General features: G+C 39.1%; 1 protein-coding gene across 1 annotated transcript in view; it reads left to right on the top strand.

Moving 5' to 3' along the window:
* The window catches only part of BMPR2 (bone morphogenetic protein receptor type 2), a 105,324-nt gene that overhangs the window by 55,319 nt on the left and 24,357 nt on the right, over positions 1–25,648 (top strand). Inside the window, exons 4-5 of the mRNA XM_009088075.4 lie at positions 24,706–24,816; positions 25,333–25,424. Coding sequence (XP_009086323.2) covers positions 24,706–24,816; positions 25,333–25,424 — 203 coding nt within the window. The remainder of the gene's footprint in view (positions 1–24,705; positions 24,817–25,332; positions 25,425–25,648) is intronic.

The following is a 25,648-nucleotide window of genomic DNA, read 5'->3' as shown; positions in this document are numbered from 1 at the left end:
TGTAACTGGAGTTAGTGTTGTGCAGGGAAAAACAGCTGTAAAGGTAATTCTTGTCCCTTTCTGTCCCCCCAAAACAGGAAGACCAGGATCTTACCAAATGACTTGTGTTTGTTCTTGTCAAAGGATAAATTAATTCAGCTGTTGAGTGATAAGATCTTCAAATAATTTTAAATGGAATTTTTGATACTGAAAGATCTATCTTGACTTGCAAAGGGGTGGAGGGGATGGGGTGATTAAATCTGTAACACAGTCCTTAATTCACCCAGCTGTAATTGAGTGCTGCAGCATACATTTCTACTGACTCAAACTGCTTTGTGTTATTGTGTCACCTTCCATTTTCATAATAGGCAAATTTGGCTTTAGGCATAAGCACAAGCAAAGGAGCTTGCTTCAGAGCACAGTTGTCTGTCTGCTTTGACTGGGTTAAGAGCTGGAGATGGGCCATTCCAGCAGCAAGGATAGCCTCATTTGCCACTCTGGTGTTTTATCTGGGAAGCTCTACCATTGCTGCATCTGACAGTGATGGGGCTGCTCCTGTTCAAATCCAGCACTCTGGAAGTACAGGATACTTGAGAAAGCTGCAGGTGTGAAAAAGCAGGGAGGCTGCAGCACACAGACCCCTGCACTGTTTCTGACCCACATTCCAGGTGGTGCAGTGTTCATGGTCTCTCAGCTCCTTCCAGAACCCATTTTTGTGCTATAAGATGATATTTTGGCATGTTAAGTGCAGAATTCCTACTTTGGCAAGGTTGAGTCTTTATAGAACTGTTGGGAAGCTTTGTATTAGCTACTGGATACCTTTCTTGGGCACTGATCCAGCCTTTCTGCTATAGCTGACAGACTGCTGTAAGGACATTAGCAAGGTTAGCTGCACAGGCTGTGGCAATCTGTGTTTCCATACCTGTTAGATTGTTAAATTGAACAGGTCACAGTCACATGGGAAATCTTCTGCAGAAGGTTATTTCACTGTTGCCTGTGAACTGTAAGAGCACTGTTTTTCATCTGTATTTTTGGTAAATAAAGTTCTTGAATGGCCCAAAGTAAGGTGTGAGACCTCCTAGAACTGTACTTAGGATCCTGGAAATGTGGAAGTGGAGGTGACTGGTGCCCAATTATGTGAAGCCTGAATTAATACAATTATTCATTTAGCCAACAGCTAACTAAGTATTTGTAAATGGGGTTTTTTTCTCATTTCCAGTAAAATCATACAGAATAAAAAGTTCCTGCAATGACAAGCAGAAATTCAGCTGTAGTTTAAAAACTAATGGAACCCGGAGACCTTGCTGATGACCCTAATCAATTTAAAGCTGAATTTTTAAGGAAAATTGCAGTTGTTCTTTTCAAGATGTTTCCTTGCAGCTTTATGAAGGAACTGTGGAAACAGCAGAATACTGTTAGGCCCTTGAGCTAAATCCACCCAGAAAAAGAATGGAATAAAACAATTACTTTATACAATCTTTTGGTTGCCATTTTTCTATGATACTGAGCAGTGGTGTGTTAAAAGATTCAGCTAGACCATAAATGATTCAAGAAGACAAAATTAACTTAAGATACGTGTTAGATAGATCAAATTATCATTGTTTTAACATATAGCAATTAGAAAAATTAGGTGTAACATTTAAGATAATGTTGTTTTTAGGATGTCAAAACATTTATCTCACAACTGTATCTGTGTAGAACAGAACAGCTTGTTGGATTTTTTTAATTTATGTTTGATTAGGGTGTAAATATATGTAATCCAACCTGTCCTGTAACAAAATTTTTATAAAAATGAAATACAAGATTGAGGACAAACAGGTTCTTGAAACCTGAAATTTAATCCTTACTGCTTCCTAACGTGCAGCTGGTAATTTAAAACAATCATGCATCTGAGTAGTCATAATATTCATCTCTTCTATCTCAAAGATAATCCAGGCAGATTTGAGTAGCTGTTGGTTGCTAATCCCTCCAGCTAGAATTTTGCAAATACTGTAGGATGGGTGATAGTCTAGGAGCCTCAGTCTGGAGGTTTTAAGAAGGCAGAGATGAAGACAACTGTTTCCTGATGCCTGGAGAAGTGGTGGTTGGAGCATGGTGTCTGTTTCCCATTTCAAGATTTGCCTGTGGAATTTGGAGCTGCTCAAATGCAGACATTCAGAAACCACTCAGCCTCTATCTTTAACTTGCACTTTTGCAAGACAAGGGAAATATCTGCTTTCTTCTTCTGTGATAATTCTCTCATGGATAGATTCACTGTTCTTCCATCTTATATTTTCAGCCAGAATACTCATATTCCCCTTAACCCTATTTAAAAGGGGTCAGCTGTGGCTTCCTGGGTCAGTGTTTTGAGATGTGTTTACTTCTTTGGCCTTGTCAAGTATTTAGTTTGACATGCTAAATATCTGCCTGTTGTGACTACAGAAGACAAATTTATTAGTTCCTCAATCATTCCTAATAGCCAGTTAAATAGAAATTAAGTAGCTAAAGACTTAAATGATCTCTCTTGTTGGTCATAGATACATTGCTGTAATGAAACATTCACATTAAAATAACATCAAGATGAAAGAGCAATTTTTAATTATTTTTTCCCTCAAGGCTGCTTCCTGGTGCTGCAAATAAATTAATGGAGCAGCAACTGGGTGTTAAGAATGTATTTTTCTATGACAGGTGATGTATTTGTGTGATAGGTGGAAAAAATCCCTGGCAGCAACAGTTGAGCAGTGACTGATCCCTGTGGTTGAATATTATATAGGGTTTTCATCTCATAACAGCAAATGGTGGCTGCAATTTTTAGAGTATTTAGAAAACCTCTGTTAAATAAAAGCACTGAGTTGTGGATAGAAAGAGACCACCTCACACAGTCAAGGAAGTTATTCTTCACTCTGAAATACTGATAACAGGCTTATCTTTCCAGTGTAACATTCTTGCCTCTCTTTGCCAGCCTTCTTGCTCTGTATATGAAATAGGTGATAAAAGTCTGTCTTGAAGTGCTCATGGAATTGTGTGGAAACTTAGACAAAAGCTACCATAAAAAAAAAAAGGTAATTACAGATGCATGTGACTGGGGCAGGTTAATGATGGTAGTAATGAGACAGTTTTCATTTAACTATTGTTTTGAGAGGCAGCAGTTACACTCATGTAGCTGTGGGCAAGTGGCCCAAGCTAACTCCCACTGAAGCTGAATTAGATCATGTCAGGCTAATTTTGGAAAGTTCTAACCCTGCTCACTCTCAGTTGTCTTGAACTGCTTTTTCTGGAGAGAACAGCATCCGATATTAATTTATAATTGAAATGCATTTGCTTCAGCTGGTTGTTAATTTCTGATCTTCCTAATCTAAATAACCACTCTGGAAATAAACTTTTTCCTTCATGTGCATTATTCTTTTTGTTTTCAGATGATTTAGATGTAAAGAGGAAATGACAAACCTTTGCAAGGTGGCAGATCTCAGGTTTTAAAAGATGAAGTGATCTACACAAGGAATAAAACTTGTACCCCTGAAATGATTGGGAGGCAGTGGGCACCTCTTCCTTCATTTAGGAGTCATTCCATGTCATTAGTGCACCTTCACTGTGTTATGAGGCAGGGGAGGAAATAGTAAGACACTAATTAAGAGCCTAAATACCTCCTAAAAAAAGAAATTTACTTGGAGACAGTTAAGCATTTGATGCAGGAGGATGGTACTGTGCCTCTGAGGAAGTTGTTTTAGGGTGCTGTAGAAAATTAAGTTGCAGGGCTGCTGAAGGAGATACAGTGAATGTGCAGGGACATTTCTTAGTATGTGTCTCTCTTAAGAGATTGGATGTGGAGCAGCTGATGGAGGGGGGGGAATGAAATTCAGGGCTTTTTTTATCAATTTCTTAATATACTGGCTTCATTATGAAATATTTGGATTTTTAGCCAGCTGTTTACAAATGTGTATTTTCATGAACCTTCAGTTGCCTTTCTAAAATTTAGTGCTTAGTGTGGGGCATTTTTTGCTGTTTATTTGGTTACAGGAAATTAATTAACAGTGGAGGGGGCTGTGACACTGGGTACACATTGCTACAAATGCTTAGTGATAAGATTTCAGAACTGTGGGCTAATTAAGGCTGTGTCTTGTGTGGTTGCAACTGAGGGAAAAGTGAGGGTGTTGTGGGTTAGGGTAGGGGAGAAAGAGTAGAAGTGAAAGTTTTTGCAGGAGGCACAGTATTAAAGCAATTGCTTTAATATTCTAAATAAATTCAAGTGAAAGCCTTAACTTCTGTAGAACCAGTGCAATGTGTTGCAAATCTCTCAAGATAACTGGTAATGCTCGTTGAGTAACTTCAGTTTCCCATTAAAACTGAATCTATCAAAAGCAGAATCTCTTAGAGATTGTTGGTAGCAGCACTTAACTGGTCTGACTTCTAAGACATCATAGTCTCCTGAGATGAAATTTGAATCTTTACTGAATTTAAAAGTAAAGCTTTGATGTGAAATTGGAGTCTTGCATATGAAATGTTAGCTGTGAAGGCAAAACATACATAATCAGGAAACTGGATGTGTAAATTTTTTCTCTTACAGAAACATTGAATCAGGAAGATGAAATTGAAGTGTTTTACTTGCACTGACATTGCAATGTTTTGGAAATGTTTTTAAATTTCTGCTATGCACCAAACCTACAAAATGCTGAAGACCATGTTAAGAGAGCAAACATGTTTGTTTGAAAAAGCAGAAACATTTCAAATATTATTTTTACAAAAGCACCAATAACCCAAAACTCAAACACTTTTTTTTTTCCCTTCCCTTTTATGAGTATGTTCCTTACTGCTTTGTCAGCCTCCTGTTGGAGCACACTTGGTGGGAAAGGGAACTGCAGGAATTAGTAGTGTGTTATGACCTGGAGGGCCAAGAGCAAGGATCTTCAGCAAAGTTCTCTTAAAAATATGCTGGAATCTAAAAAGGGCTTTTTTTGGGGTGCAAGGTGGGATTTTTTCTGTATCTTGACATTGCAATATAGTGTGTTTGTGAAATACTAGAGCTGTATTTGTGCTTTGTTTCAGAGGGCTAAACATGTTTTTCATGAGTCCTTAGAGATTTCAATTCTTCAAGTACATGTGAGCATAACTTCTAGCTCATTCATTTGATACAATTGCCTGATCTGCATCTTTGTCACCCTTGAAGTGGCCTGCTTGTTTCTAGTACTCCACAGCAAATATTTTATTCATATTTAAGACCTAAAATTAAGAAAGGAAACACAAATTTTTTGTAGTGTAATCACTGGTTTTGCCATCTTCAGTAATAGTGAAAATGTGCATTTTAAGTTAACCAGTATCTGTAAATAAGTGATTCACAGTCTTGTATCATGTGCAGTTCCTGAGGCACTAATTTGCATCTCAGCTGGAAGTTACTTGCTTATGTTTTATGCACTTCTAAGAGTTTAAAGATCTGCAAATATCTTTGGGTAATACAAATATAATAAAGATACTCTTTCCATTCATGGGAATGCTGTGTACTGTCAGACTTTTATGTTGTTGCATGATACATTCAATGTCATCATTAGCTGATACCTTTTGTGACAGAGTGCTTTGGGGCTTTGTTGTGAATGCCTTACAGACACAAGGTAAAAGCAGATAAGGCTCCTAAGAATGATGCTCTCTCAGAATGCACTAGTGGAAAGCTGGACTGTAAATAATAAATGTAGCAGATAGGGAATTGTTTCACCTCATCTCAAGGCAAAGTGGAGAATAGACAAGGGTGCTGTACTTTTTATGTCTTTATTCACATGCTGCAATATGCAGTGTAATACATGTATGCAATATCTTCATTATTCTAAACAGACCCTACACTACTGCTTAACACAAATAATTTGAGAAATAGGTAGGAGCTCTCTGACAAATAATTTGAGAAATAGGTAGGAAGGCAGATTGATGTGTCAGTGCACTTTTGGGTGACATAGACAGGCTTTCCAATGCTGATAGGTTTCAGTAACTATTCCTCAAATATTTTAAAGCTGGGTGCTGTAAGTTTTAATATTTCAGTGGGAGTTAAGACTACACCTCTGTGGAAGCATTTCTCCTTTAAAGACTTGTGAATTTTGTTTAGGTAACTATGCTCAACAAAGCATACTCACTGAATTAGCCAAGATGGTGTACATTGAAGTCACTGCCAAACAAAATGGAAACACTGTTTATGTTTTGTGGATGTTCTGCTTGTCTGTGTCCCTGTGCTTTTTCAAATGTTTATTTTCACGTTGGCTGAGTTGATCTCCTGCTTTCCCTGCCTTGTCATGCTAGAGGCTCCTTGCTCTGAGCTGGAATGGCAGAAATGGCTGTGCACAGGCTGCTCTGTGGCTCCAGCTCCTGACAGAGGGCATTAGCTTCAAAGTCCTGCACTTGTGTCTCCCTGGGCAGCTTGGAGCTGCTGGGCTTGCTGGGAACTCTGCTTCTCATAACCCCCTTTGTCCTGCCCTGTTACCCACAGAGCATTGCTCAGGATTTTGAGCATGGCTCTGCTCTGGTTTTCTTGAACAATTTTGCAATGAATGGAGTTAAGATTAAAAGGCACAAGAGCTCTGTGAAGTTTGATTATAAAGCACTGCTAGGTGTTGCCAGCTACTACTAATAAATTCCTACCCTCTGCCCAGCACAGTAATAGTCTTTGTCCTCAGCCTACTGGCATAGAAGAGGCAGACTTGGGACTGGAGCTGTTAAGTGCAAAACAGAAGATCACTTATAAATATTGGGTCATTTGGTGTTCCGTGCTATTAGGCTCATCTGTGTAGAGCAGTGTTTAGATCATGGAAAACTTTTCATGTCTTTTTCTTGCTCCCTAATTAGACATTTTCAGTAAGCCTCACTTGTTTCTGCACTATGTACTAGTTTGCTGACAAAAACCTGATTCTCTGTCATGGTTTTGAAATGGATACAGTTTATAAAGAAAGCTTTAGGTTCTTGGCATTTGATTTACTCTTAAAATAATCTCTCAGCCCAGCTACTTTTCAGTCTTACCTGAGTTGCAGCTATAGCTCAGCACAATGCCTCAGAGGAGACTGAAAGTCCAGACAGACACTTAAAATACGTTGGCCCTTCAAAGTTGGTCATTTATCATGTTTCCTTATTGAGCCATCTTTGATATTTTTTTTCTTTATCTGAAAAATAATGGGGTCCAGAAAATCCAATACATTACTTAACATTGATTTCTGGCTCCTTTCCTTATGACACAGAATTCAGTGTATCTTCAGAGAGAATGCTAATGCCCTTTCAATCTGGCACAATCCTAGGAGCTCTAGGTAAAGAAAGCATTCGGTTTTTAACAGTGTGATGTTGTTTCTAAGGACACTTGAGTTACTTTTAGACAGAAAACCTGTAGTTATGTAGCTTAGCTGCCAGGTGGCTCCTGTGGAGCAGAGGCTGGTGCAGAGCAGGCTGTGGGTGGAGATGGCAGCATTGCCCCCAAACCAGAGAGCAGAGGCTGCAGGCAGCCCTGTGCTGGGCTGGATCTGGCTTGCAGGTGCTGCAGCCAGAGCCTGAACTTGAGACTCTGCTGTCTTTGTATATATGCACTAAGAAACTCTTCTTTGTGGATTTGGTTTCTTTCACAACTGTGCTGGTTGTGAAAGAAATCAACCCATCTTCTGTTGGGAGTATAAAAAGGGTTAGGAGCTATACTTGATAGAAGCTATGGATTGTCTCTTTCCCTTCATCTTTTCATCATATCAGACAAAATCTTTGCATGGGGATGGATATTGGGGATCAGTGTTTTAAATTAGTTTTCCTTGCAAGGGAAGGCTCACATCCTTCTTATTAGAAGAGTGAATGGCAAATCAGCCAAGTGCCTCAAGTGTTTGGACTGTGATCGTGTGACTAACTCTGGAATTCTGAATGTGAAGTTTCGTAACTGGGCATCTAGCTCCTGACATATGTCATGCTGGCTATAGATATCTCCATTATTCCTAAAGAACTGAAATGTCAGGGCTGTTTTGAAGTTGCCTGAGGTGATGTGTTGGCTTTCTGGCTAACAGAACACACGTGCTTGGAAAACAGAGTTCCTGGAGCATGCAGGTGAGGCAGTGGAGTGCAGGAAGCACTGCATTCATGTGCTCCTGATCACCTTATCCCTGATTGTACACCAATGGCAGGCTGTTTCAAAGCTGGGGTTTCTAAGGTGGAATAACTCCTACTGTTGCTGTCCAAATGGAAGATGATGGCAGTGTATTCACTAAAATCTTGGTGAAGGGTCCCGTGGATGTAATTGTACTTAAACAGGGATTCAAGTTGATACCCAAGTCTGTTTACATTTGTGTTGGTTGTATAATGAAGAAAGCTTACTGTGACTAATAGGTCAGACTAGGGTGTGGTGAGTTCCTGAAAAAGTTATGAGGAGACCTAAATGAAGTTATAAAGAAAAGAGTTCCTCAATCCATAACTACTTTTGTATACCAATACTGAGTATTTCTTTGTCTCTTTTTATTTTACCATGGTATTTTGTGGTGTTACTTTTCTTAGTCATGCTGCAGTTTTGGTTTTTTTCTCTGATAGGTTTGGGAATGTTTCTTCCTTCCTTATGCATTGAATTAGCTGTTGCTGATGTATACCATTCACTATTATTAATTTTGCTGGTTTGTATTTAATAAATAAAATGACTGGTGAGGTGTTGCTGTGGACATTAATAGATAAGCATTAGTGTTGTGTCTATTTTTGTCTGACACAGACCTTTTTTCCCGTGTTGCAATTCTCATTAGGACTGAATTTTGTGGTAGGAGATCTGATTTTTCATATCAGTTGTTAGAGGTTTGCAGGGGTTTTTTTTGTTTGTTTTTTAGCTTCCATGTTTTCAATATCAGAATAGGTGTTGATCTTTTGAAAAACCAAACATCAGATTCATTTAGACAGTCCATACATTTGTTTCTCAGAAGTCCTGGTTTGTTTATCAGTGTTTTATTTTTGGGATACTAAGATGTTTTGTTCTGTAACACATTTCTTAATTTGAAAGAAATCAATATATTAATTAGCCTTAAAATATAACTTATTGAGTTTCACCCTATTTCAGTTTGTGTAGTGTACTTCCATGCAGAATCAATTAATGGAAAAACATTGGCTGTATAGATATGTCTTAAAGGGGGAAGTTAGGAATTCAATCTTTAAGGGTAAGGAATGTCTGAAAGAGGGAAGTGTGAAGATTTTCCATTACCTTCACTTGGTTTTTATTTTTTTTTTAATTGTGCTTTAGCTTTTTTTCTCTTATTTTGAAGCAGAAAGATTTATAATTTTCTGAGATGTGAGCAAGGACTTCTTTTTCTAAGACATTAATATCAATTTGCAGTGAGATAGGAGTTTGTGATCCAGTTCTTTTAAATTCCTTTGAGATTCCAGTGAGGTGGGCTCAAATGTTTAATCACTACAGTTTTATGCATTTTTTTGAAATGAGCCTACAAAATACTGCATATATGTTTCTTGGCATTATTATTTCCTAAAAGCTTCTGGAGTACCTGTGAATGATATTGTACAGCTTTTGACTTTGGCCTGGATTTTTGCCTTCCCCCAGCCTGGTGGCATGAGGCTCATTGAGGATCTGCTTGCAGGTCTGTAAGTATTTTCTGAGACCAGCAAAAAATTCCTTGTTTCAGGCATTTGTATTGACTTAAAGCTATATATAGTTGGAGCAAGGGTGTAAGGTATCCTTGCATCCTGTGTGAAAACACTTCTCACTTTCATAATGCTAGAACAGGAAATACAAGTGTTGGAGCTGTAGCAGTGAAAGGGATTTTTTTTCCCCTTTTGCCAAATAAAAACATCTTTTTTTTCTGTTATTTCTTTTTCTCTTTGAGTTGTGGTTCAATGCACTGTCTGTTGATTTGCTCACAAGCTGATGTGTCTGTCTGAAGGAATACACTGCTGATATGTGCTCTAAACAGCTGAACCAACTAAATGGAGCCACTGGGATCATTTTTGCTTGGTTGTAGCTCTGTTTCTCCCACTAAAGCATTAACCTGTTCTAAAAGTAGTGATGCAGGTAGAAATTGAGCTTTAAATCCCAATCAATTAGTACTAGTGTAATAAAACAGAAGCACAGTTTTTATGTATGTATTCCTTTGACCTGGAGGGCTTTCCTATTTAAGAAAACTAAAACCAATATAATATGCACATAAAAACTTCAAAAAGAAGCAAAACCCAAATCCACCCCCTGCTCCCCAATAGAAAAACCAGACAAAATAACCCCCAAGCATGGAGAAAATACCCACATTCACACCAACATGAACTCCTGACAGGGTAGATGTTCAGACTGCAGCAAATACAAATTGGTTATATTCAAACTGTGGTTCTGTTTTTCTCCATTTCTGTTCTCTGAGGATATAATTGCAGTGACTAAGGCAAAATGGATGATGCTGAGCCTCAGTGAATTGCACTGAGCAGTGTTCTTATTTTGGATGCAGGTCCAGACACTGCTGTTTCACAGTGCTGTGGGAAAGCAGAGAGAACTTGGTGAAAACTTACTGCAAATTAAGGCATGGAAAGCCAGAGAAATCAATGACAGATGAACTTTTAGCAAATATTTTAACTGGTTTTTTGAGAAGCATTTTCAGTGAGTCTGAGGAGTAACTTGAGTTTCTCTGCCTGTACCAGCAGGGTCAGCAGAGCCATCCTGTCCCTGTTACCTGCAGGTGGGGCTGGGCTGGGTTTGGGTTTGCTCACCCCTGTGGGAGACACTCCCAGCTGCAGGGCCATTCAGAGCATCTCTGGAGCAAACTGAAGCTGTGTGTGGGTGACATAAGTACAGGCTGCAGGCAGGAGCATTGCACACACACCTCTGAGCACTGTCCCCAGGCACAGGGACACAGAGCCCAGGGAGGTGTAGGCTGTCCCTGGCCAGCTTTGGAGGGTTAAATAGGAGATTTCTGTCTGGCATGAAGAGAATGGTTAGTGAGTGAGAGCAGTGGGAGGGAGTGCATCAAGGAAAAGGTTTGAAACTAATTTGAGATTTCAGTGTATAGCTCAGCTGTGCTAACATTACTTTTCCTTTGTTTTCTACATTTAAGTGTTATTTTCAGGAATGTTTATTGGTTTGGGTTTTTTGGGGAGGGGGCTTTTTTTTGTTTGCTTGGCGTGCTTTTGTTTTTATGATTTCAATTAAAACTGAAAAGAGCAAGCTCTTTTGTGGAGGGGAAAATTTTCATAATAGTCTTGAAATGTTAAATACCTGTGATGAAGACAATAATAATTAAATATTGCTAAGGGAGGGGAAACTCATAAATTGTAAATCCTTAATTTCACTAGATATTCCAGAATAGACCAAGTGAAATAAGGTACTACAGATACCAGTCTGAGCAGGTTCTCCCAGCTCTGCTGAGCTTGCTCCTACACTGAGCTGGTGTGTAACATTATGGTCTGTAGTAGACTACTCAGAGCAGGGAGTGGAGGAGAGCACAGTCCTACCTTTGAGAAGACTCTGGCTGTGTGGTCACTGTGCCATAATTGCTATGGAGCAGAAGTTTCCTGTTGTATAAAGGGACACAGCACTAAGTATTTGATTAACTAAAATCATGTGTCACCTGAATGTTCACATGTTCATTTTATGCCTGCACACTTAAGTGTGAGTTGGTAGGTGGACATAAGCAGGTCAATTTAGAGCTTTTTCTAGTTTTTCCTACCTGTATAAGAATTGAAATTGCCACTTTTTAGGCTTTTATAGTGCTTAGGCCAAACCTGATGAGTAGGCTAGCACATCTGATACCAGAAGCATGACATGAATTTCTTGCACTCTCTTGGTAACCATTGTAATGGGTTATGTCTTATCCCCAGAAGTGCTGTTGGCACAAGGCTGGCCTGTGTTATGATAGAGCCCTTGCAATGAGATTGGAAGGCAGGCTTTTCCATTCTTTCTAGATGGTTTTGGAATGAAGCAGTTACCAGGTAGATGCAGGTTTTTCTGAGAAGCAGATATGTCCTTGCAAATGCCATCAGCTTCTGCCTGTAATGGAGCTATCTTTTGATTGTTTGGTAGAAATGTGCTTAAGAATTTGACAACCTCCTACATTTTTGCAGTGAGCTGAGCTCCTGACAGGCCCTTCCAGGTGTTGAAACCTTTCAGGAAATGGCAGCTTAGAAAGAAAAGTAGAAAGTGTGTTGTGTAAGCATCATAGAACTCACAGAACACTTGGATTTCCTTTTTTAAACAATAGATTGGGAATTAGAACTCTTGTCTAAAACAATAATAAGACAATATCTGCTCAGAGGCATAACTGGTGTGAGTACCTGTGAGTTGTTAGAAGGAATAAGCAAGGAAAAAAAGAAAAAAAAAGACCCAGCTATGAAATCATAGTTAAGGCTGAAAGCATGAAGTTGATTTGCAATCATAAATCCTCATTTTTGTCCTGGTTATGTATTTTCACTTTGAGGAGGCTTAGAGAGTTGCATATTCCTAAATCTAGACTAGTGATTGAGGGTGTCTTAAATTTCAAGTGACCAAACAAGGATGTGTTAAAAGTGTCTTCATTTCTACACTTTAGCAATGCTTTGATGGTGACCAGTTGGGAACCAGAAGAAGCATTTGAAAACCTTGCCTGTGACTGCATATATTTTGTGATGTGTTAAAGTGGGAACACCTGTCAGAAATGAGTCTGTCACAAGTTTAATTTTGATTTTTTTGTTTTGCAAAAAAAAAAGATTTCTACTTGCTTAATGGGACTTGAGGTTTTTGCCTTTCATTTAATAGGATTTCATGGTATGGTCAGGATTTGAGTAAATTAGATTGACAGAAGACTTCTTTATATTCATTTTTTAAAAGGCTCCTTTTTCCATTCTAATTTCTACAGCATCTGTGTAAATAAGTGTCTTGTGAAGGTACCTGTTTTAAACTTACTGTTTAATTGTACAGCATCATTAAAACAGCTGAAGCAAATACTCAGGGCTGTGACCAGTTCAGGGATTCATTTAAGAAAGTTTTTATTACATGGAAAATATGTTTAAGTAGAAGAGTTACAGAAGCCATATCATTCAGTATGTTTTATTTAGTCTGTGAAATCCATCTAGCAATCATGCAGATTCCAACATCATTTGCAAGTCATTTCCATAGGATTATGAAATGTCTCCTCATGACCTATTCAGATTTGTGTTGAAATATTTATTCCTGGTTTGAAACAAGTTTGTTACTGTAGGGCAGACAGAACATGTTATACAAGTGAAGTCAGCTGTAACACGAATTGATAGCTTTGATGCCAGCCTTTGTACTTGATGGATGTATATTTATTTTGGCAGGGATGTTGCCTTAGATATGGTCCTTCCTCCCTCCCATGGTCTCCCTGTTGGCTGCCCTAGCTCAGCAGAGCTGTGGCTGTGCAGCACAGCTGTCGGGCACCTCTGGGCTGGAACAGCACCTGGGAGTAGGAGGCAAGGGATGCCTGAGCTGGCACTTGTGCTGCAAGAGCTGAACATCAAAAGATGTCTGTATTTCATCTGAAATCAAGTACTTAGATCTGTAGAGGGATTTTGCATAAGTGCAAACTAAGGATTGCTATTTATCATTATTGCCTTTTTCATCTTCATGCTGTTTTAAAGTGATCAGAATAACCTTTGAAGTTAGGGGAGGTACTGTTTTTCCCATTATATAACTAACTAACATAAAGCACTAAGAAGTAACCTACCTAAGATCAGGCTGTTCTGTGTCAGAGCCAGAAACACAATCTAAGTTTCTCTTTGTTTTATATTTCAAGTTCTGGAAATTTTTTCTTTCCTTTAGGAAAAGAAAATGCATTTACACATATCTAAGGTGCACTTGTGTGCCCTCAGACAAGATGCAGTTTTCTGTTTAAAGAAGGTCACTGCAGCTGGTGCCTTGGAAACAGAAGCTGTGTGGCAGAGGAGACTATTGATTTTGCTGGGGTCCTCGGGAGGTTAAAGCCTTTCTCCTCTCTGGGCCTCTCACTGTGTCAGCTCCTGCCCTGCCACTGCCTCCTCCTCACTGCCTTGTCAGCTTCCCACAGCCTTTTCTGTCCTTTAGTTCCTTCTGCTTGAGGATGTCCCCAAATAACTGCATCTCATATCTGTGAAGTATCTTTGAGAGAGAGGTTCTTCCTTCCTGAAAGCCATCTGAATCTCCATTTAAGCAAGGGCAGCAGAGGGAAATAGCCCTTGCTAAGGCCTCTCAGCTGGGAAGGAGAGGTGGCTTTCAGCAGGAACCAGGAGAGGCTCAGCTGCTCAGGGCAAGCAGTGTCCTCAGGGATGGCCTGTGCTGGCTGGGACCAAGTGAGGAACAGGACTGAGACTCTGAGACACTGATGCAGACTGAGTGAGACTGCCAGTGGTCCTGGGGAAGAGAAGGGGAGGTGCTGTTCACAGTGTTCTGCAGGCACCCTGGAGTGAGGTAGGAGGGGAATTCTGTCTGATCCCAACTTTCTGCTTCATCACTCAGTTCCTCCCAATAACCATTTCAGCTGGGACATACTTGCTAAGACCAGCCAGTACAATGCTAGAGCATAGAGAAATGTAATGATTATTTTCATTTTAAAATTACAGAAGACTTCTAAAATATTTTCGAAGTCCTAGAAAAAGCATTTGCTAAAGTTAGAAATTCTATGGCCAGGTAGAGAAGATGATTGGGGAAAATAGGTGAGTAAGTAGGTAGGATTAATGGGAAAACAGGACATGTACATTCATGTTACATTCTCCTTCTAAACCATGATAGCAAGAGCTGGAGCAGATGTGTACCTTTTGGCAGAATACAGGCATTGTCTGAATTTGTATTAGCCAGACAAACACAATCTTTTACTAACTGTGAATGTTTCTAAAATATCAGACACTTTTAACTCACAACTCTGTAGTGTCGGCCTTCACATTTAAATTCACAAAACCTATTATGTACAAGAATGTACCCTCTACAGAGTTATACTGGAAGTATAGAAATATGTTCTTGAATTCAAGAGAGTAGGAGAAGTTAAGTTTTAGTACTAAAATACTTGCTACACTTGAGGATTACACTTGAGGATTACAATATTAAGCTGATTTAGGGTATTACATCTGAAATACCAGCACATAAACCAACTGTATAAGGAAAGATTTTGTCAGAAATCAACAAATAAACTTTGTTTGTATTGATCTTGGCCTTCTACTTGAAACAGGTTGGCTGCCTAAAATTGTGCTATAATTCAGATTTCATTGCAGGCTTAGGGAAATGTTTTGGAATAAACACCCTGTACAATCACGTCCTTTAAATCAGTTCATTCTTCATTGCCTGTTGCAGAGGTTGGCAAGAAAAAAAGAACTATTGCAGAAAGCCAGTGAGAGGTGTGCAGCTCTGCTGACAGGGCATGAGTGCTCTGTGTTCCATCCCTGTGCTGTGCCTGGGAACAGAGGCACTGCCCCTCCCTGGGGTGTGCCCAGCAGGAACCTGCTGGGACAGGCCCAGCGTCCCACACTGCCTGCGCTTGGCTCGCCTTCCCACCCAGGACAGGGCTGCCAAGGGGGGCTGGCTTTCTCTAGGAGCAGGGGCAGCAGGACTGCCTGGTAGACAGCATTGTTGGGCTCCAGCACTCTTGAAGAGATGAAAAATGCAGCACAAGGGGTCTGAGCTGCCTTTTCTGAAGGATTTGATGGGTTGCTTGTTAGCTCATCCGTATAAAAACAGGCGTTGCAGTGTTTTGATGTAATTTTTTGGGCTCTATTTTTGGTGCCTGGGAACATTACAGACATGGAATATGTGGCTATTGAGCCTGTTGGAATTAAAATAACTTCAAATATCTTTAAAGAGGCTTTCTGAAGCACTGATTTTTTTCCATTGCAGCACATGTAATTTTTGATCCAGTGCATTACAGAGGCTGGAAGTGTGCCATATGTTAAAGCTGGTGGTACCATTTGGTTTGATAAGCAGGAAGTCCTGTTGGTCCAAGATGAATATAAGGGGATAATGTAAATGTTATTTTCAGCCTTTTTGTTAAAAAACACTTTTCTGACTTTTTTTCCAATATGGAAGTTGTCTGCAGTATGTTGTTAAGTGCTCAAATTAGCTTTCCATTTAGCTTGAAGGTAAGATTGAGGTGTACTCAAAAACAGTTTGACTATAGAAGCAAGATATTTCTTTTATCTCTCTAGTAATCAAATATTTATTGGTATATAGGGAACTTCAGAAAGATTAACCTAGATTTAGTTTTGTGTTAGGATTGCTCTTTATTTTACATACATCATGATTATAAGGTTCAATTCAGTAGTGTTAGAAATTATACTGAAGATCCCTGAACTCCCAGAAGAAAAGGCAGGAAGAAAAGTTTTGTTGGGTTTTGATGAACTCATTAATTTCTTCTGCACACATGTGACAAGCTGCTAATTCACCTCTCTGTATCTAGTCATCAAAGAAAGAGCACTTAGGGATTTCATAACCCACTCTCCTGCCAAAGACATTACCACTCTTGCTTCATTTTTAACTTTGATGTATCACGGCAATCTTCGGCGTTCCAAATGAACAAAAAAGGCCAATCTGAACTCCCCAGCCTGGCTCCAGATTGGGAGCTTGGTGGCAGCCAGTACACCAGAGGACAGAGGAGGGGAGTTCTGTTGAAGTCTCTGGGACTGCCTGGCTGCAGGGACAGTGAGGGAGTCCTCCTTTTAGAGACAAAGCTTACATCCAAATTGCATTTTCCAGCAGCAGATTTTTGAAGAGAGATCTGCCTGCTGAAACTCTGCCACCACAGATGACTGACTTCCAGCTATAGCAGGATTCCTCTGGAGCACATTATGGGAAATAAATTCTACAGCCCAAGCTGTATGATGTTTTGAGGCTTTCACTGAGGAGGCAGATGGATCTCTGATACATGAGTGCCAGGTTTTGATGTTACTGCAAGTCTCCTGAGGGACTGGTGCTTTCTGACATCCATGTTCCACACAGTGATGTGATCATGTGAAAAGTGCATTAAAATTTTAGCTCTCCTGGTGTGGAGAAAAATATGAAAAGATGTGTCATAAAGGGCACCTTATGACAATAAGTATATAAAATTTTATATAAAAAGTTAAAATCAGTCAAATATGATGATGCTGAGTGCAAAGTGGAAACATATTTGTGACTGTTTAAATCTTTTCTTCAAACACTGCAATGATTGGAAGCAAGTGCAAATTATCTGTTTCATCTAAGCCAATAGACTAGAAACCAGAGACTTGCTGTTAAGTCCAGGGAAAGCATCCATTTTCAGTTATGAAAGAAAACTGCCTTAGGGTTATGGATTGGCAGCATTATTCTGTTAAAGAATGTTGCACCATCTCCCACAAAAAGTACAGTTCCCATTGTGTTTTCCATCTGTGTGTGCACTGTGCTCTGTCCTCTTCCATAGAAATTATCTTGCTAACTTTTTTGTGCCTTCAAGTGCCTCCAAAATTTTATGTGAAAGAGTAGTTCCTTACCTTAACTTTGGTTTAAGTATTGAAGATGGTCATGTTGATAACTTTTTATAGTCCTACTACAAAATTTGGACATGGATCTTAATTTTATTAATAATTTGTCAAATGCTCACAGAAAGATGTAACCTTACCTCTTATGCATGGGTTCATAAAACAGAATTAGGGTAACAGTTGTTTTAAAACATGCACCTATAAAAGCTTAGGTCAATAGCAGAAGTTGGTAGGAAATGCTATTTTTTTCCTTTCATCATTCTCAGCTATACATAGATTTAATAGAAAATTGGGAACAGCTCCTGCTGGAGTCTATTGTAAATGTCTGTAGACCATATTTTAAAGGTATTCCAACCTTGTAACTCCAACTTAACTAAAAATATAGGTTTAAATGCTTTTAATTAAATCTTTGTAGATGGGACTCTTGTTTTCATTAGATGATAATCTGACCTGTGTCCCTGGTATCTAAAAGGCTACTAACATTTTTTTTTGTTAAAATTTTGTGCTTTTTTTCCCCTTACATGTTTTGTTCCCTGCACTGAATGAATTTAGGATTTACATAAAACAATTTGGGCTGTTCTGGCACAGTGCTTATATCAGAGGCTTTCTTGTCATTTGCTCTGATGTGATGAAGACTGTCCTCTCTTGCTGCAGGACAGTGGATCAGGAATGAAGCAGTGGTCACTTGGTCAGAAAGAAATGCTGATTCCTGTCCAGAAAGGAGGAGAGGAGAAAAGACCTTAAGAAGTGTTTTGGTTTGGTTGGAATGTGCTGCTAGAATGCAGTAAGAGATGCATATTTTACTGGTTGTGGAGAAGGGACATGTTTGATACAAGCTTTGTGTAGACAAAACAGATAAACAGATTGGAATGGAGGTCTGTGAGCCCTTGGAAAAGATTACTAATTGCATCTTTTTTCAAAGGATCGAGATCTTATCAATGTCATGAAAATTGTGAAAAGAAATGTGACTTTAAAAAGCTTGAATTAAATATACTTGAAAGGCCTCTTTCTGATCTGCAGAGCATATTTGCAGTTATCTGCAGCTGAAGGCCACATTGCCCCCACCCTGCAGCCTTCCATCTCGCGCTGTGCTGGTGACAGAACCAAAAGCTTTCCCTCTTCCTTCTGATCTCATCCTCGCTATCACTGGGATTCCTTAATGGAAGAGCAACTTCTGCACCAGATTGGCTAGGAACATATTGAATCTATCACATCAAAGACATAGTTGTAGGATGGCGTGAAAACTCAGCTTCTTTTCAAAGTGATCTGTATGGGCAGATCTTTTGAATCCCTGTGTAATTTTACTGACTTTGATCAGAGTCCATGCAGCTGTAGTTGTTTTGAACAATCAGATGTTACTGTTGTGCTGTGGAGGTTAAAGGATGGTGTTTTCCTTATTTGTTCAGACTGATGTTGCTACTTATGTGTGATATGGCAAATGAAATAAATGTTAATATTTTGGTACCAATCAGCTTTAGGATCACTTGGCTTTTGATACATAGCTGCCAGAAATTCTGTGGGAACATAGGTAATTACTTTTAAAACTGGTTTTGATTATATAGAATAATTGTATGTTTGTCTAAAATGTTTTTATACAATGCTTCTCTAAACTTAAATACACACATATACTTTCTAGAATTATTTACTAGCGTGTGGCAGATACACAGCTGTGAGTCATTTACATGAAGAGCAGGCAGATTTCTGAAAGTGGAATGAAAAGCTTTAATAGCAATATAGAGATCTGGTGGAAATTTATGTGCAAATGACCTTTATTATATGATCACCACCATATGTAAATACATAGCATGGAAACAGCATTCCAAAGCCCAGGGTTTCATATTCAGCTATTAGAAGGAAGCAATGTCATTGCTTGGTTTCAAGGCCGTATCCTTTTGTGTGTTTGAGTTGGGATACAGCCTTTAATTCCACAATCAAATTTTCCCCCTTGGAATTCCTAGTTTTTCACCTTGGTTAACACTTAGTGCGTCTTCTCAGGGCTGTCTGTAGATGTCTCATCATAATAGTGACCTCTCTGTGTCCCAGGGAGCTCTCTGGCCATTGCAGTGTAGCACCTTTGGTATAGGGCTAGAGAGAAGATTTCTGGACAGCTTTCAGCTGCCATAGGGAAGAGCCTATCCTTCCTTCTCATTTCCCATTCCATTTGCTTCATACCCTCTCATTTCAGTAACAGTACTGGGGAGACAATGTGTTGTATGATGAACTAGGAAATAGGAGAACTTGCCTGGGTTCCTCACAGTTCATCATCCAGGCTGGATTATTTCACCTCCAAGAGCACAGACGTGGGTGCTTGCCCTGCTGCTGTGGTGTTGGCAGTGGTGGGTTAGTTGGTGTTTTTTCCAGAGCAGCCTCCTGGCTGCAGGTCTCACAGTATTTGCTGAAGGGGAAGGAAGATAGAAGAATGGTGCATCCCCTTTCTGGCTCCCAGGAAGGAGCTCTGTGTGTTTACAGACTCATTTGCCATTAGCTCTTGTTTCCTGGCTTTGTCTCATTTTTCTCTCATTTCTCACAACTTTCTTTGGTCATAGGATAAATGCTAATTTTGAATTATGGAAACAGGAAGCCTACAAAAGAGGCTTTAATTTCTGAAAGTTAAATTAGAGAGAAATAAAAAGTTTGTTCAAGCATGGGTGCAGATTGGAATACCTTTTGCATTAATTAATATTACAAGCTTATGTTTATAGTGGAGAAGTTACTTGGAAGAAAAATCATTGTTCTTCCTGATGCCATTAGCCCTGGCAGTATTCTTCATTGTATGTCATTCCTGGGGAAGGTTAGGAAAGCTGCAGTTTGACAACTTCCATGTGTGGCAGTATGGAAATTTAATCCAAAATCCTCAATTCATCAAAGATACTGTATAAGTGCTTGGAAACTCTTATGGCAGTAATGTCTGAGAAAAGGGAGAGAAGTGCTTAATGTGGTAGAAGTGCCTGCAGGGAGTGTCCCAAGTGCAGGGCTGGGTTCAGCCAGATGACTCACTTCCAACTGAATACTGGAAGCATTCCTCTTCATGGTTTGCTCTGAAATACATTCCCAATTATTTGTGTGTACCTTCTCCATACACAGGAGCTGTTGTACTCGGGTTTTGGAACCTGAAAACAAGCCCTTTATTGATGATGAGGTCAGGACACTTCTGGGAATGGTGGCTTGTTGGTTACCAGCTGCTCCCCAGCCAGAAGGAGGTTGTCCTTCTGTTTTGATGAGCTGTGCTTTGTTTCTTTTTCTTACTTTAAAGAAAAAAACAATTTACACTTTCTGCCCTGATATTTCTTTGTGATGGGATTGGTAGACTGTAAGAATTACTGGCAATATGTTTCAAGACAGAAGTGTGTACATGCTGGGTGTGTTCCACATGGAATCTTTGCCCTGCTGCTGGTAGAGTCAGTAGGTCTGTGAGCAGTGCTCCCCTTCCCATTCCAATGGGATAAGAAATTGGCTTTTAAGGTTGTTTGGGCCTTACAGCGGTTTCTGTTGGTTTCATTTTTTCCTTGTGGCACATTTGGTGTAGATCAGGGAGCCCAAGTTGAGCCTAAGTTGAAGTTGGAAATAAAAGCCTCACTTACAAGTAGCAGTGAAACAAGCACACCTGCATTAGCCTTCTTTTCAGTTTCAATAACCTATGTAGGAGAGAGCTCTGACAAGCTCTTCTGTGTACAGTTGTAGGTATAATTTAGCTTAGCAGCCAACTCCTGGATTTTCTAGAGTCTGCAGCTAATTCTGCTCTTTATGGCATTGGTTTTTTTTTATGCAATACATTGGTTTGGGAATAATACTGAGATACCAGCACTCCCAGTCTGAGATTTGAAAACAGTGGTTTTAAATCAGTTCATATTTGTCACTATGTACCCAAATATTGGTAATGATTCCAAAAATTCAAATGAGATTATTGAGTGGCTGTTAGACATGTTTTAAGTGAGTTTGTACAATGGCATGATGAAGAAATACTGAAGCTGTGGGGCACGTGTCTGATCCTGTAAATAAACCTGAAAAGCAGAATCCACTGATTGGAGGGAGGGGTTGTCAACAGCTGAAGACCAACCAAGTGTTAGTTCAGAAAAATGTAATATCAAATCATGGCTTTCATAATGAATGTCCTAATCATGATGAGTCATGGTTGTTTTCACCCAGACCAGACTTTTCATGGACAAAAGCATGAAAAGCAACTTCTATACTTGTGCATTTTACATCCTTGTTTTGAAAGTGCCTTGCTTAAAGTTAATGTTTACTTTTATTGACTACATTGATGTGTCTTTTGGTGAGTTAGTTAAAACTTATCTCCAAATAATACCAAGAGAAATACGACTCTTGTGCATATGTATATAAAAAACTTGTATGAATTACTTTGAAGTATATAAAAGAACAAATGTGAACCTCTCCATATGCCTTGAGAGGTCCTGTATGATTCTTAGGCAGGCATTTAAGGGGGAGTATGGTGTAAAAGACTAAAGATGAAATATATCCAGAGAAGGATTAATAAAAGCAGTGAGTTAATAAGAGTTCTGTTAAGTTTTGGAAGGTTTTGAAACTGGGTTGATAAGTGACATAAGAAAGAATCTGTTTAAGAAAGATTGATAATCTGACAACATCCAAAGTAATTGTTTTACAAAGCAGATAGAGGTTGATAGAAATAACAATTTTGGGAGAGAGGGAGGGATTGTCTGGGCCTTTTGTCATGGCAGGGTTTTTGTGCTTTCCTTTTAGTGTAGATTTACAAGCAAAATATAGTAAAGTTGTCCTTGCTGGGAAAGGACTGGCTGTCACACACAGCATTTTACTCACTCATGCTGGTTTCAGCTGCATGTTATCACTCCATTGAGATGCTCACTTATCCTTACTAAGAAATTTGTGTTTATTCTTAAATTTATTAATATTGCTCATCGCCCTGACAGTAGTAACTCGCACTGTAGGACTGATTTGGTTGTTGGAATGTTGACAGTTTTATTTTTAAATATTTGTAAGAATTGAAAATTAGTTCAAGATATGCCAATCTAAAATTCTTATGAAACAACTCTGCTTAAAAAAAATTCAAACTTTCTTTCCTCTGGAAGGCCAGGGAGGTCTGTGAGGTTACCTGGTGGCTGCACAGCTACCCACTAAACAGAAAAAGGCTGCAGAGGGGATGGTCCATCAAGGAAGGAGAGAGAAATGATCCTTTTTCTCTATGTGTTTTTCAGCTGCTCATGGGAACAAAATGCTGTCTTGAGATTTTCTGGTATCTCTTCAGCCTGCAGAATGTCAACATTCACAGGCTTCTAAGGGGAGTGTGCCAAGGCAGCCAGAGCTGTGGAGGAACGTGTTGCTCAGGATGCCCTCGAACTGCAAAATCCCATTCCAGGGTAGAGGAGGGCCCTCCTGATGGAGGCATGTTGTTAAGCCTTTGATTATACAGAAAACTAAAGAGGAGCAGTCAAACTCGAGCACCAGATATCATTTGGCAAACCGTGGGGGAAATGATTGCTGGTTATTTGGCAGGGGGAAGGTTGCAAGTGGCAGTGCTCTAGTTGAGCAGTCAATGAAAATTCAGCTGGGATTATAACCCAGGGGTCAGTCTCAAAACCTGCTAGTCCTTTGTAATCCTTAGACAGCTAGGCACTGTCTTGAACTGATGCAAAACCTGCCACATTTAATATATATTTTAAAAGATAACCCAATAAAATGTAAATTCCATTCATAAAAATATGAAAGTCAAAACTACCATTTCCCTGCCAGCAGTTACTCATCTGCTTGCACTTGTCATGCTTCCTATAGCTTTGTATAATGTAACAGTTCCCTTTATGATGTTGTGGCTTTCAATATACATGTATGCCTCTGTTTTGAATACATAATTTAGATGACAATTGTAATGTGTATCTTTTAATCTCCTCACTACAGAAGTCACAGCTCATATTCCACATTAGTGTTCTATGGCAATAACTGATTTTCATGGCAAAGTTATTTTATCAAAACCAGTAGTGATGGTATTTCTTTTGACAGAACAAATGTAAATTTGATGGTATTGTGATTTATCACAAGCTCTGTTTTATTTAAGGGGGGTATCAGATATGAGCTGTGTGTTGGTTTTGATAGATGATTTTTCACATGCTTTCACAGCTGAAATTTTCTCTGGCATTTTATTTTACCAGCTTTTCATTATTTCCCCTTCCGTTGTGGTTATGTAAAAAGGGCAGTTGTTGTCTTTTAAATTTGCTTTTCCTTCTTATATGGTTCTCTTGTGTATGTCCATACTCGGAATATGAACTAGTGAATCATGTTGAATTTCTTTTAAATGCAATTCAAGAAAAGTGAATTTGTCAGTTTATTCAGCTAGTATAGATTGGGATAAATTGTATTTCAGTCTCACCTAAAAGTTTATTCAATGTTTAAGTCTTGTGTGCATTTTATATTTTGTGGTTTTAGCGTAGTTAGGTCTCATTACAGTCTTTTAAGGAGTACTTTTTGCAGTATGTAAGACATGTTTAAACACAGTTCCCAAACTTGGTTTGGAAGCCAAAGTAAATGAGGTCTTGTAGCGCCACATTCCAGTGATTCTGACACCAGAAGAGTGTCTGCACTAAAAATTTTTTTGTATCAAAGTGGCTGGATTTTTACATGCCTGCAAGAAGCAAGACTGGACTCTGACATGGAGGAACATTTCAAGGCACTAACAAATGTTTTCAGGAAATCTTTTTTCCTGTCTGGGAAAATAAAAAACCCAACCAAGAAAACCTGAAAAAGCAAGATACTCATTTTGATAAAAAGTCAAATGATATTTTACACAGACTCAAAAAAAATAGTTTGATTTTATTTTTGTCTCAGGTTTCCTGCTTCAGTCTGTAGAGATACTTCTTTCTTTTTGTGTATTAAGAATTATGCCAAAAATTATCTGAGTACTTACACAAATCAAAACCCCAAAGTATTTTGAGATATTTGCATAAGTGGACTTATGTATGTTTTAGGTATTTGAGTGAATGTGAAACATTCAATTTTCATCATATTTGCAGCCCTGTTTGCAAACTCATGAGATTTTTGTCCTGGCAAAAACAACAAAAAAACCTTGTAAAGATGACAAACCTGATTCATACCAGGAAACTGGATTAAGGCACAGATAACAGATGAGGACTGCATCAGCTTGGCCTTGTATGGCTGTGCTGAGCTTTGCCAGCTAGAAAGAAGAATCACTTTCTGCTGGCTCCAGGGCAAGGGAAGCCTGGGCAAAGGTGCTGATGAATGTGTGCCCAGCTAGTTTTGGGCTGATCAGCTCTTTTGCCATCCCTAGATTTTGAGGGGAAAAGGATATGGGATGTTTGACAATCCAGAGTACATTTTTCTTCTCATTGTTTTATAGTGTCAATTCTTTCAAATTTGCAATTGAAGAGTCCTCATCTTGTTTGCTTTCAGATTCTTCTCATTCTTTTCATCGAGATGAGACCATCGTTATTGCCCTGGCATCTGTGTCTGTGCTGGCTGTTCTGATAGCTGCTCTGTTCTTTGGATACAGGATGCTTGCAGGTAGGGCTTGGCAATATTTTTGGCTTTGTTTTTCTCCCATTGTTTATTTGGCTATTGCTCAAAGTTATACCTAGGTCTTCTGTTCTCCCCAGCCCCTATTACATGCTTGTACATAATGCTGCTCCCCTTTCTCCTCTCTGACATTTTATGGTGATATCCCTTTTATAACAGTTTGGAGAGAGTTATGACTTCTCTAAGCTGGCATTTTGGGACCCATTTTTCTTCTACAAATTCTCTGCTCAGCACAGCTTAAGTGAGGTGGTGAACATGCTTTATAGTTATTGCCAGTGACTTTGAATTATCAAAATAGTTGTGTAGCAGTGTCTGTAGTTTGTAGCTTATCAGCACCTTCACTGCTCATCTTGCTGACTTTCAGAAGATTTTACAGGACTCCTTTTTACTTATTTCATCCTTGCCTACAATATGTAATTCTGCCAGGTTGCAGGTAAGTTGCATTTTTTTCACTTGGAGCATGTCCAGAAAGGAAACTGATTCCCTCCTCACCCTCTTCCCCAGGAGACCGTAAACAAGGTTTGCACAGTATGAACATGATGGAGGCAGCAGCATCAGAGCCCTCATTGGATCTGGATAATCTAAAGTTGTTAGAGGTAAATATTCAACTCTGTTATTAATCTTCATTTTTATTCAATAGAATGCTTGTGGTCATATCCCAGGCATGGTTACAGAAATCAATGTATCAGTGCTCCTGTAATATTTTCTTCTAAATCACACCTTCAGGAAGAAATTAAAAAAAAAAGGTGTTGCTGCAGGTACATTTTGTCTGATTTTGTTTGTAATGTTGTTGGCATTAGCTAGAACATGTTTTACCTTG

The sequence above is a fragment of the Serinus canaria genome, chromosome 7, assembly GCF_022539315.1.
Source record: "Serinus canaria isolate serCan28SL12 chromosome 7, serCan2020, whole genome shotgun sequence".
NCBI classification, from domain to species: Eukaryota; Metazoa; Chordata; class Aves; order Passeriformes; family Fringillidae; genus Serinus; species Serinus canaria.
Note: the sequence above shows the minus strand (reverse complement) of the source record. Positions and strands in the feature narration are given on the sequence as shown.